The sequence below is a fragment of the Formica exsecta genome, unplaced genomic scaffold (genome assembly GCF_003651465.1).
Source record: "Formica exsecta isolate Colony F162 unplaced genomic scaffold, ASM365146v1 scaffold696, whole genome shotgun sequence".
In the NCBI taxonomy this organism is placed as follows: domain Eukaryota; kingdom Metazoa; phylum Arthropoda; class Insecta; order Hymenoptera; family Formicidae; genus Formica; species Formica exsecta.
Genome location: NW_021853462.1, coordinates 544668 through 557589, shown reverse-complemented (window position 1 = coordinate 557589; position 12922 = coordinate 544668). Strand labels below are relative to the sequence as shown.

The 12922-nt window shown below is 34.8% G+C and overlaps 1 protein-coding gene across 2 annotated transcripts in view; it reads left to right on the top strand.

Annotated features, from left to right (window-relative positions):
* The window catches only part of LOC115243161 (partitioning defective 3 homolog), a 30035-nt gene that overhangs the window by 14111 nt on the left and 3002 nt on the right, over nucleotides 1-12922 (top strand). The window contains exon 3 of one of the 2 annotated variants that reach the window (XM_029819917.1): nucleotides 10847-10966. In XM_029819917.1, coding sequence (XP_029675777.1) covers nucleotides 10849-10966 — 118 coding nt within the window. In that variant the 5' untranslated portion in view covers nucleotides 10847-10848. Of the gene's footprint in view, nucleotides 1-10662; nucleotides 10967-12922 lie in introns of those variants that run through there. The other variant, XM_029819916.1, reaches the window with a different exon arrangement.

The window sequence follows — 12922 nt, the reverse complement described above, 5'->3', positions numbered from 1 at the left end:
TCGTTTATTGCCATATCTCGATGTGTAAGAGTACCAAAATAAAATTTCATCTAACATAAGAACTTCAAGAAATCTATTTAGCCCATTTTTTTTTTTAATTACAACTGAAAAGTCATCGACACTCTTGTTAGGGAAAAGTCGATTGTAAATTGATTACAGATCATTGTTATATAGAACACGTTCGTAAATTTGTATGACCACCTGTATACGCATACGAATATCGATTATTTTCTGCAAATATTCTCTCTTTTGCACCGATTTTTCATCGAACGACGAATTTATTAATAGCAATTGTGTTCGTGGATACTTGCGTATATTTCATGAGCGTATTTTTATCGCGAGGAGAGCAGTTACGGGACAGACTTGTTTGTGACCAGGAAATGGATTTCGACAGCGTTTTTAACGACGTCTCGTAAAACAAGACGTCGATAAACACGCTGCTCTCAGCGCGCAGCGTGTTACGAAGTTATATCACAAAATTTTATACGTATAGGTTACATACGAATTTCAAGAGGTATGAATACGGTGACATTCGGTAATGAAACAATATAAACGGTACTTTTTTTACAATCCTTATCGAAATATCATTCATTCGAGAGAGATGCGTGCGAGCATCGAGCGATTTGAAGAGAGAATAAATCTCAATAATTTCAGGTATCTCTTATCAGATATTGAAACTCATTCTTCAATCTATACTTTCTCTCTTTCTATGTCTATATTGAAACATTGATTAATTTATGATTGACTTAATCTGCGACTCATTCATTCCATAACTTTAACGCAATGCCTCCTTCGATACGCCTCGCAAAGAGATTCGTTAAGATAAATTCCTTTCTCTTCGCGCTCGAAGTTTACGGATTGCCTAGTCTTACGATCAGGATATTAATGATAGAGACTAATTACCTTTTTTTTTATGCGGATTTAGCGTCGCGTAAAGAGCGTGATATGGAAGGAGCGTGCATCGAATTTGGTATCGTACGCTCCATAAAATGAGGAAGAGTTTTCGAGCGAAAGTACAATGCGATGTTCATTGAAGAAGATGTAATTTAATAGTGTTTCGTCACGGATGACCGATCACTTTCTAGCCGCTTAGCGCAGAAAGTATTGTACATTAATGACCGAAAAAAGGCAAGCCTTTTTCTCTTCTCTCGCTCTTAAAACCTTTTCTCATCTCGCTTAAAAATTTCGACTTTCGAAGCAGAATCGTAGAAAGCGCGGTTCACTCCAAATTTTATATTAAGACGTAGGATATAATATTCCCCATACATATTACGTGTATCACATATAGTTTTTTTCTCGGGGCGAGTAATAGCAAACGTGTCGTATAAATCCCCTCCGGGGCGCAAAATGTTTCATATGCGAAACGATGTTAATTATCTGGAACGTAAAACAGGTATCGGCAACGGGCGCACTCGTTACGTTCGAAACTTTCACTCCACAACTACTTGAACGATATTATCTTTTCTTTTTTTTTCTTAAATGCGCGTAAGCGCAACCATAGCGAGCGTGCAGTACAAGTTGCGTGTACATACACATGTTTTCTTTTTCTCGTGCGGTATAGGATGCACATTCCGATAATTTTTCATATCTACGAAAGAATAGGAGGATGAGCGAGTCTTTTTCAATTTTATTGCATAATAATAATCTTAGTACATGATGGATACCATAGAGCAATTCTAACGAAAAACGCGGTTTTGTAAGCGATTTGTGAGACACGTTGCTTCGAGCCTTTTATTATATAACTTTGTTAAGAAACGTAGAAATATTAAAATCTCTCACGTCGATTAATTATTGCCCAATTGATAGAAATGATTTTATCCTCTCGTGTTTTTTGTTAGTATAAGCCTATAAGCATATTATCTATTAACATTATTAAAGTTTTAAATTATGACACACTTTATCAGTTTATCAGTTTATCATGTTTGTCCGGGGCACACATTTTATGCGTCTAAAATTAAAATATGTTGGAATCTTTTGATTGATATACAACTCTAGTACGCATACATGCGCGTTCGTACATATAAATACTATATATCGAATTATTTAAAGCTTTCGAATTCTGTTACGAATCATATAATAGATTATTTAAAATGGACTTGAAATAATTTTATACTAATCCGGTGGAACCACCACGTCATATACTCGGTATGAAACGTACCGGCAACGTACACAAAATGATAAGCTGGAATGAATTCTTGATATAAAAATGTCATTTAACTCAGCACGAAACCGGACTAGTTCTCTATCGCTCGATCCGATCTCGATCTAAAGTGCGTCACGGTAGAGCGCACGCAGACTCGCGCGTCTCGCGTATCCCGTATCCCGATGCTTCATCCGTGGTTTTGCGTACGTGCGTGCATGTACGACATTTCTCGTACGCTCTGATAGTGATCCGGCGCGACGGACAGTGTTCAACCTCGAACGGAGAAGGCCATCGCTGACAAACACGTGCACTTTTCTGCGCGATTTTCGCGTGCGACGTCAATCGCGCGGTTACGCAATCGTCAAACGCACGATCGCATTCTCTCCACGCATAACAATATGTATAGTTATACGGAATATCCAATGATATTTCGAAAATTGAGTGGTTTAATAAACGATATATCTGTTTATCTTGGGACTTTAGGTGAAGAAAACTGTGCACCACGCACGTGCATATATGTAGCCCACGGTGGGGCTTAACCCGGTAACGGGCGAGCTTTCATGATCTCGTCCCTGCTCGCGTGCGACCTCAATCGCTATCAGCGCGTACAGACCATTTCGATGTCCATCAGTCCATCGTCTACGGCGGACATTCGTCCCGAATTAAATTCGGTGTCAGCGATATCGGAAAATCTCATTGGGTATTCCGCGTTGGAACAACAACGCGCGTCCGCAATTCGTAACTCGTGAACCCGAACGCCGATCGAGTCTTATCTGTCGACGATCAAAGCTGAAGCTATACGAGAAGCGCTTGTAGATTGTACTGAAATATACGAAAAATTTCGATCCCTCTTTCTTGAATCTCACGAAACGGATAAAATGGTTCGAGATGCAACTCTCGCTGGTCGCTACATCTCCAGATGCGCAGAGAAGACCAAGGACGAGAAAGGATCGTCCGACGCACACAGGAAGAGAAGCGATTAGAAGAAGGAGCGGTTAAACCGGAAAGTCGAGCGCGACTGAAGGGGGTCGCTTGAGCAAAACTGCTATTCTCGTATTGTGGACAAGATAGGCGGCTGGATTCTATGAACGATCGCGCGATTAATCGCGACCCGCCGGGTAATTGTCCGCGCACGTATCCCGCTTCCGGTCTTCCTGCGGCAAAAGTTATCGGGAATATTTCCGGGGATAGTAGTCTACCTACGCATCTCTCTTTACGTATGTATGTGCGCCAGGGAATAATACAATCGGTACTTGACACAGTCTCAGGTTTCGCTTTTAAGCGAGATTTAGTGTTATCGCGAATGCGATCGGGTTAACCGCAAACCCCCTCGAGTCTCACTTGATCCCATTGAACCGATGTAGAACCTGAAAAATATATACTAAAACCGACATATAAATCTATTTTTAGGCTCTAGTTTCTATAGATGAAAGTTGAAAATAAATATTTATTGGAAATTACATTTCTTATCACAGATCGTATTTTAATACAATATTAATAAACAGTGTTAAATTTTTTTTTAATATAATCTTTTTTTTAAACGGACGAAAAAAATTAAAAATTGAGAAACTAATTACCGAAATTCAAATAAAATATTAATGTGATAAAAAAAGTAAAAAGAAAAAGTTTAGAGAAACCTATAAGCGTGTAGAGTAATCTATTATATGTGCCGATTTTTTTTTTATGTCTCTTCTCTCTCTATCTTTTAAAAAAATTCTCATCATTTGCCACTTGATGACATGGGGATCTATGGAATTAATGGAGATAATGGGTTTCTGAAATAAAAATATATACAATTTCCCCGTGGAAATTTTCTTGAATAACTATTATTCAAAAATTTCGCTGGTTAGATCTCGTACACTAGATCTCTCTTCAAGAAGACAGAGAGAGAGAGAAAGAGGACGTTGTCTTTGTCCCTTTCTCTTTCTCCTTCCGTCTCGGTGGGTTCTCTCGGAGGAATGGCGCGGAGGGGAAGGGTTAACCAGTAATCGACCTTGGAGCTCCGTCCTTTACGCGTACGCGCTGCGCGTGTGTCTTATTTCATATGCACGCATGTATGTATGTATATATACGCATGTGTCTAGCGATATGTACGCATCCCTATACCAGCGCGCCTCTGGATGCATGTGAATACGACTACGTACATTCGCCAGCCCCGATAGCGTACGCGCTCCAATACATTCACACACGCGCGCGCGCGCGCGCGCACGTAGCACGGGCGAGCGCAATGCCGAGGGCGTAGTTACACGGCTATTCCAGCGAGGAATGCTCGGCATGTCGCTCTCGTCAAATGGCCAGAAAATAAAAGGACTATCTCGCCCGCGGCCTTGATAGAGAGAACCCTCCTAGTGGGCTCTCTCTTTGGTCCGGTTATCCCCGAGTTTACCATTCAAAAGTCATCTTGGGAAATTAACTGTGTCGATGATTATGGAAACGGTCCGAGTCGCAAGTATGAGAAATGCGAGATTTGTATTCGTGTATACCCCCCTTGTGTCTCGTGTATCGTGATATATAGAGGGTATAGTAAAGTAAATCTGGCAATATTTCACAAGCTAATCTTTCCTCTTACACGTGTGTAAGAAAATGATCTTACTTTTACTTGCGTGCTAACATGTTGAATATTTCCTTTCACTTTGCGTAAAAACAAAATCGAGGGGAGTAAATATTTTAAGCATATTTTCTGAAATCATTAGAGTATACTTTTAATAAAGAGACGATTTTAATAAAGAGTCCAATTTTTTATGTCAAATCATGGATGCATATCAAATGTGATACCTGATGACCTTTCGAGAGAGAAGGAATCCCAATTATATATATATATATTTTTAATAATAAAATGGATATACTTCGCGAAATGACATTTAGCTTTTATTTCGCTATAAAGCGCCAATAAAGAATTCTCCTCGTAAAATTCACGATATCCTCGGCCAAACTGAGCCATCAAGGTAACGTTATGCCGAACCGATCCTCGGACATTTTTTATCGCTTTGTCCGAGTCTCTAAATTACGGGTTTTAGGCTTCTGCGCACGCTTCTTAATGCATTATTTAGACTCGAGTCTCAAGAACATCCGTTCACCAACTACGCTATAAACATTCATATCGTATTGTCACAGTATAATTTTTTCTACTAATCGTGCATATCAGAAAAATTTCTTGATAAAAGGCAAGAACGAAGTCTTCTTCGCAGAGATAACAAAAGAGCCAAATAGAATAAAAAACGTCAAATTACATCTGCAAACAGATAAGCGAAGAAGCGTATATGTATAACAGATAAGGCACGAATCTTAAGATAGCAAGACTATACGTCACAGAAAGATGTAGCGGTATTTTATAAAATATTATTTTAATTACAAGACGCGCGAGGGTCGTTTACCTCGCATTACAACCATCGTTACCTTCCATTCGGAATAATGAATAAATTTCTTACGTGACGAAAGTTCATATCTTCTCCGAAAAAGAAAAAAATTTATGCAGGAGAATGATGAATGAGAATAATATAAGATTGTCTCGAAAGAAAACGCGTCTGATAATGAGAGGAAATGGCATTGCATGATTTCAGAGAATAATCATATACGAAAATTCAAGGGAATCATATTCCAAGGAATCGCATGAATAATTTGCATCGGGTAGTCCATGGTAACGCATGCAGATCCAAGAATCCCCCGGGTACGCGATAACAATACCTAGGAAGCGGGAGCGAGTTACGACTCGGTAGCCACGCGGTAGAGAATGTTTTACGAGCATCCGGGGCACGTCACGCTTTAAACGTACGCGTCACACTTTACCTCAAATTGCATTCAACGTACACAGCGACGTGTGTATGTGTCGATTCCTCCGTCGAACGACAAATCTCTGTCCGATAAATCTGCATTGTTTTGTCACCGTGTTTCAAGACGACACCTCCGTTCTTGTAAACATTAACGTCAATCTAGATTTAATTGATTTTCTTTTTTCTAATATGCCACTCTTAAATATATACTTTATATATAGTTTGTTATCAGTATAGTAAAATTAGACAGATGACATAAACTCTATATAAAAGAAAAATAAATATAAAATAAAGTTTTTTTTTTATAAGGCTTACTTCTTAGAAAATTCATTTTTAGAATCGGGAAGTTACTAATATCTTTTTTTTTTGTTCTTCTTAAGTTCCTGAATAACCTTCGACTATCGTGCAAGATAAATTGTACCAAGTAAAAAAATTAACACCTAAAAAATTATAATTTAAATCATCAAAATTATTTTTGTAAAAGTATTAATATTACTTTTATATTCTTTAGTAGAATATCGTATTTTTAATCATATTCTGACAAAGAGCCGCTGTTGAAAGAAATTCATCAATCTATGACATAACATTATTCTGAAAGCGAAAAAAAAAAAAAAATATTAATTCGGTTTCTTCAACTTCTGTAGAAGACGAAGAATTTTTTTACTTATTTTTTTCATATAATTTCAATTTTTTCTTGGTTGAATTACTAATATAATGTACTTGTATATTCGATATTTACGCGACCAGACAGTGCTTTTGCTTGTAAAACAGTAATTGAACCAAGACCCATCTGCCGTCTGGATATAATTTTGCGCGAGTACGTTACCACTTTACACCTTCGTGCGTGTAATGGCGCAATTACTATAAAAGTACGAGTTTTAAGCTGAAACGCGGTTGCCGCAGGCGTTTTGTTTTTACCATTTGTTGCGAGAGATGCTCGACAATATTTTGCAACTGAATTACTTGTAATAAGAAAGAAAACATTTGCCGCAAGCTGCGAATGCAACTCTGAGTCAAATAATGCAGTTGTTTTAATTTCCAATGAAAGACACGAGAAAGAGAGAGATAATCTGTTGCTGAATAAGAGAAACGTATAACAAATAAATTGCCATCAAATACATATAACATTAAAGTGATAAAATATGATTAAAATAGAAGCAAATTAAAAATATTTAACGCTGTTAGAAATATCCTAAACAAGAAATACATCGTTAATCAAAATAATAAGAATAAAAATAATTTGTAATATTAAATCTGTGGCATGATTCTAAAAATCTTATTGTTAAATCGTATAATTTTTATTTTTTTTCAGGAAAGTTTATTAAAATTAAAGAATTTAATTTAATTGATTAAAATCAAATTCATCAAGAATAATTTTAATAACTCTATATGCGCGGCGCTTTATTTTTTTGTATCTTTCTATTAATAGCAGCAACATTTTTTATATCGTAAACTCACGATGCTTAAAAGCTAAAAATGTTTGCAATTTCTTACATAAATTTAATAAACAATGCTTTTTTATTTCTTTTGTATGTATTATATAAAAATAAGCGATAATAAATACCCGAGAGTATTCCTAAACTTTCTAATAAATCCACTGCTTTGCAGTAATCTGATCGCATCATACTTTTGATTGCGAATTTAATTAGCGTCTGGCTGTTTGTGCGTGGGTTTAATTCACGAAAAGTGAAAAGGAGAAGAGGCGTATCCTCTGGAGAGGAGCTAAGAAGGCGATGGCACACATATTTTGCATCGGAGAAAGTTGTACTTCTCCCCTGTTTTTTTTTCTTCCTTCACCTTCTCGTCGCTGTCCTCGTAATCAGCCATTATGCATACTTATGCAGATACGTATAATCATTACGTGCATTAACATCTTGCATAACGCACCGCAGTTTAATTAAATACATGGGTCTATCGTTCGAAGTCGTGTGAAATAAAAAGATTGTTCCATTCAATGCATCTCTCCATTTTTCTTTGTAATTATAATAACGAAATATCTTAAAATATATGTGAATTTATTGTACTTTAAATATATATTTCATATAATTACGCACATAATTATGTAATTATATATTATAATTTCCTCATGAATATTGATATAATTATTAATATCATTATTACTATAATTAAAATAAATTATTTAAAATTTTTTTCTATTTATGTAAATTTTTGCAATTAAAATTCGAAACATTTATATTTTTTCCTCATATCTTGATCAAATCGATTATACGTTACTAATAAATATATGTGATTTTTCTCAATAATATCCATATATATATAATATTTTCAAGTTTTTGAACCATTTTATTTTGCAAAATTTTGTGTATGTATAGCAATATTCTTACCTATTTATTGATCGACGCTCAGCTGGCATTTTCTTGAATGCTATAATGGCAATGAATCGATTCGCAATCTGCGCTTGTGCGCCAAATAGTATATTGCGCGAAACGGAAGTGAAGAGTTGTAGAATGTATAAAATATTTACAATCGCATACTGATACGCTATTTTAATGTTTGAAAATAAAGGATTTCACGCTTGGAAGCGCTTCCAAACTGTTAATGTGTAATAAAGCTTTATCCTTTCGCGAGATACTTACAAGTAAATTTATACTTTTATGTTAAGTTTTATTTATTGTTAGTTACGAACAATATATGCCAAAATAAAAAATTTTTTAAGATTATGAAGAAAAGCATTGTGTATTAAATTTTTAATACAAAAAATAGATTTAAGATTGAGGGAGATCAAAAAATTAAAATCAAGTAAAAAAACCGTATTTAATATGAATTGTTATTTAAAAATGTATGATCTTTATCGTCATACAATATATTCTACATAAAGATATGTTAATTATATATAGAATAATCTTTTCTCGCGTATCTTATAGAAGTACAATTAGATAAATGTTTTATGACTGTATTTATGTGAACATTATTACATCTCTCATTAATACAGCCTCATCTATATAATAGTTTTTTCATCTAATTATAAAAAAAAAATATATTTTCTTAAATTAATTCGATATTCGCAATAATTTCCATAAAATTTATAATAGTAAGTTTATGTTCTATCCGTTATTTAAATGGAAGTATTACAGATTCTATGCGGGTCAAATAAACGGTATCGCCTTTCACGATTATTTCGTCTACAGCTTTTTACTGGAGAAAAAAAAAGGTAAATGAATTACCGCTTGCAACGGTATGGACGGAATAATATATTTTTTTATATCGATACTGTGCCAGAAAAATAATGAGACAATGTTGCGTAAAAAAGCACCGCTTTTCAAAATTGATCAAATTTGCAATTCTTCACAATTATTTCGGTATTAATTGCGTAATACGATAATTGCTTTTATCACGAACAAGCGATATCCAGTGATCGATGTATTACACAATAATGTAAACTGCAATATTTAATATAAAATATCCGCGCGTAAAATCTTTAACAGATCTTCTAAGAATTTCTCGAGTATACGCATGGAATGTATTCGGTAATTCCGGTCGCCGATATTTTCCTGAAAGGTAGAAAGATCCATAAAGTCGAAAAAAAATTGTACGAATGCCGTTCATAAAGACTTGAATAAATATTCTTGGATGCTCTCACTTCACGGAATGAAAAATATATTATTACGAATGTAATAATAATACAAATCGAAAGAAATATAATTGTCTCTTACTTGTTTTCTCTCATATTGCATGTATCTTTTTCTTCGTCACTGTATGTGAGTGAATAGAAAAGATAATAGATGATTGTAAACGTCTTCAAGTTAACACATGCGTATATCAATGCCATCGGTACGAAAAGTTGTAAGCTAGACGACGTAGATGATGCGGCGGCCTCCTTGTCCTGGAAGTACCGTTGCGATGAGCGATGGTGATGCTGTATACTCTGTACCACTTCGTTCGAACGCATAAATGTAAATCTGGCAAGGCCCTATATTGAACGTCATATACTCAATGAAAGAAATAATTGTATATCCCGTTTTGGAACGTAAAAAAAGACTTTCTTCGATATACTAATTCGAATGAAAGCAGTATGTGTTAAGAAAAGTATTTTGTAATAAAATATTCTTTTTTATAAAATGAATTTTAAAGAGAAGAATAGAAAGTATGTAAATATGTTTTTCACTGAGTGGTGAAAGAGGTATTTACATAATTGCCTGAGAGTATATCTATACCAAAAATTTAAATTTAAATTATACACACATTGATTTTTATTAGATCATATACAGAGTGTTTAACAACTTAATTTTATTGACGGATTATCTGATTCAACTCAAAGTCGATTTTTTCTTGGTAAAAATATCGAGGAAGATTTATAGCAAACTTTTTCAATTTTCTTTTGGATTTCTATTAGAACGGAATTATAACTAAAAAATGTGAGCTTATTATGTATTAAATTCATTCGTGCATCTTTTTCTCGTTTGTCTGTGCATCATTATGACCATCACGCGCAGTTTTCTCTACCGCGTTATTAGATCGTATCAGAAACAAGCGAAGTGAAAAGAAATAGCCTGGATTCAACGGTGATTGTCATCTCATTGACATTCATTTAAAATCCATTCGCTTCCCAAGATCCATTGTTTCACTTTTACATAGTTACAATCTCTTCGCTGAGCACTTATTTCATTTAAGATCTTTTGACACATTAACATTTTTTAATTGATAAAATACTAGAATCATACACACACATAGAGAAAGAGAGAACATCTCACAATTCATGATTTTAATGTTAACGATAGATTATCTGATGAGTTTGACAGAAGATTCTCTTTTAATATGGAAGAATTTTCAATTAAAATTCAGTTACAACGATACAAATCGTTATTGCTTGTGACGAAAGTCGAAGAAATTACTTATCGGCACGCTGCCGAGATATTGCCGAATGCTTTCACGTACGAAGATCACGCAATGACTACTTTCCAACTCTTTACAGACATGCGTTGGTTTCGCGGCCACGCCGAGGCACCGAGACTCTTACGTCTAAGTCCCCTTCGAGCCGATGAAGACGTCAGCGAAGTATCCTATCATTTTCGCACGAGGTCTCGATGCAGAGGTAAGAATCATTTTAAATAAAACAACATCTAATAAAATAAAATACGATTACCGCGAAAAGTATATATATATATATATATATATATACACATAGACAGAAAGCGCGATCTTTTGTTTTTGTTCTCGTCCAAGAATCAGACTAATTTTTAAGAAAATCGTATCATCTTGCATGTCGCGCACATGCATTGCGTGTCCTTCATTACGGGTATAGCGTGCATAGCAGTATTTGAGAAAAAGAGAGAGAGAGAGAGAAAGAGGGATGCGAGATTCCATTCTGAATGCAAGGATTACGATTCAACGTTCCGTCGAGTCCCGAGTGACTGGTTGAAAAGCGAGAATAGGAGCAAATTGACACCGCCAGCCTACGCGAGCGAATGCACGTTAATATAAAGGATCATTGTCGAGGACGCAATTTGTATCTTTATGCGTGATTGTATAAGCGTTTCCCATAAGATCGTAATGCTATTGACGGCGACGGCAGTGACAATCTACAATATGAATCGGCTTGCTTTTCTAATTATACATAGTAACTGCTAATTGTCGAGATACATACAGTTAGTAATCGAGAGATAGAGCATACATTCATTTCACATTTAACCACAGAACTGTGAAACATTTCGCATTGATTTGTTTCTAAGAATTTTTATGAAATAATATGACCGCAATTTCGACGTCAGACATGATTTAAAGGACGACGAAGCATTACTCAAGCGTCCGATCTATTTTTGATTGTATCCGGTTTACGCATTCCAGACGATATAATATACGCATGAAATACAGATTTACTCATTCACTCACTCTCACACACACACACACACACACACACACACACACATTTACCAACTGCTTTGCATTCTTCAGTTTCTGAAATTGCCAATAAAAAGGCGAATCAATTTATATTTATTGCGAAGAGTGTTTATTCTTATTTATTAAGAATAAACAAGAGTGATTTGCATTATAATGCGCGCGATGACAAACTAATTAAAAATGAGTAAATCCCGCATACTCATCTTGAAGATTGAAGATGGCACATCTAGTCGCGATAGCGGCATTACTGGCTGCATTATCTCGATTGCTGTCGAGGCCTCGTTCCGTAAAGTTACAACTCGTAATACTAGGGGATAAATTGGTATCAGTGTTGATTTCGACGCATTTTGCAATGACATGCAAAGCCCGTGTTTTTACATACCTCCCATCGTTTATTGTTAGTATTACGAATCTTGCATTTTTTTTTAAAACAGCGTCGATTTCGATTTCCTCATAATGCAAAAGGCTGCGATCAGCATTTTTGTATCACCAATATAATCGTTAATTTAGTGTGTATGTTGTTTATTTTATTAAATATTGCATTTTATATATAATAAAACACTTAGGATCCAATTTTTTTAATATTGTAAAACTTTTTTTTGTAGTCGGAAAGAAAATATATTGATAACTATTTTGATTAATAAAAATTATATCTTCACAATTGTATAATTTGATTTTCAACTTTACTTGATAAATATGACGAAATCTTTTGCATCGCAATTTAAATATATGTAAAAATAATATTATATTATTTGTTGTGTCTATTATCTAAAGGATGCCATGTCACTGTAGTAACGTCTTTATGATTATCGGAATAATATTCTAAGTCAAGTAAATTGCCCATGTGTATGTGGGAACATCCTGTTTTACGTATATCCTGTGTAAGACCTCATTAAAACTAATATGACGTCATACTTTACGGAACCCGCAGATTTGTTGGTATCGTCACGAGTGGCACTGAAAGCGGAGATCACTTTCGATTCAAAAGTCGTACAGTTCGGATTTCACTTTTAGACAGATCTACAGAAATGAGAATTTGCGATCTACTATATTGCATTATCTATTCAAAATCTCGTACGATGTTCCATTTTATAGAATATAAAAACTAAATTGAAAAATATATACTAGTTATAAAATATAAATTTTTGGA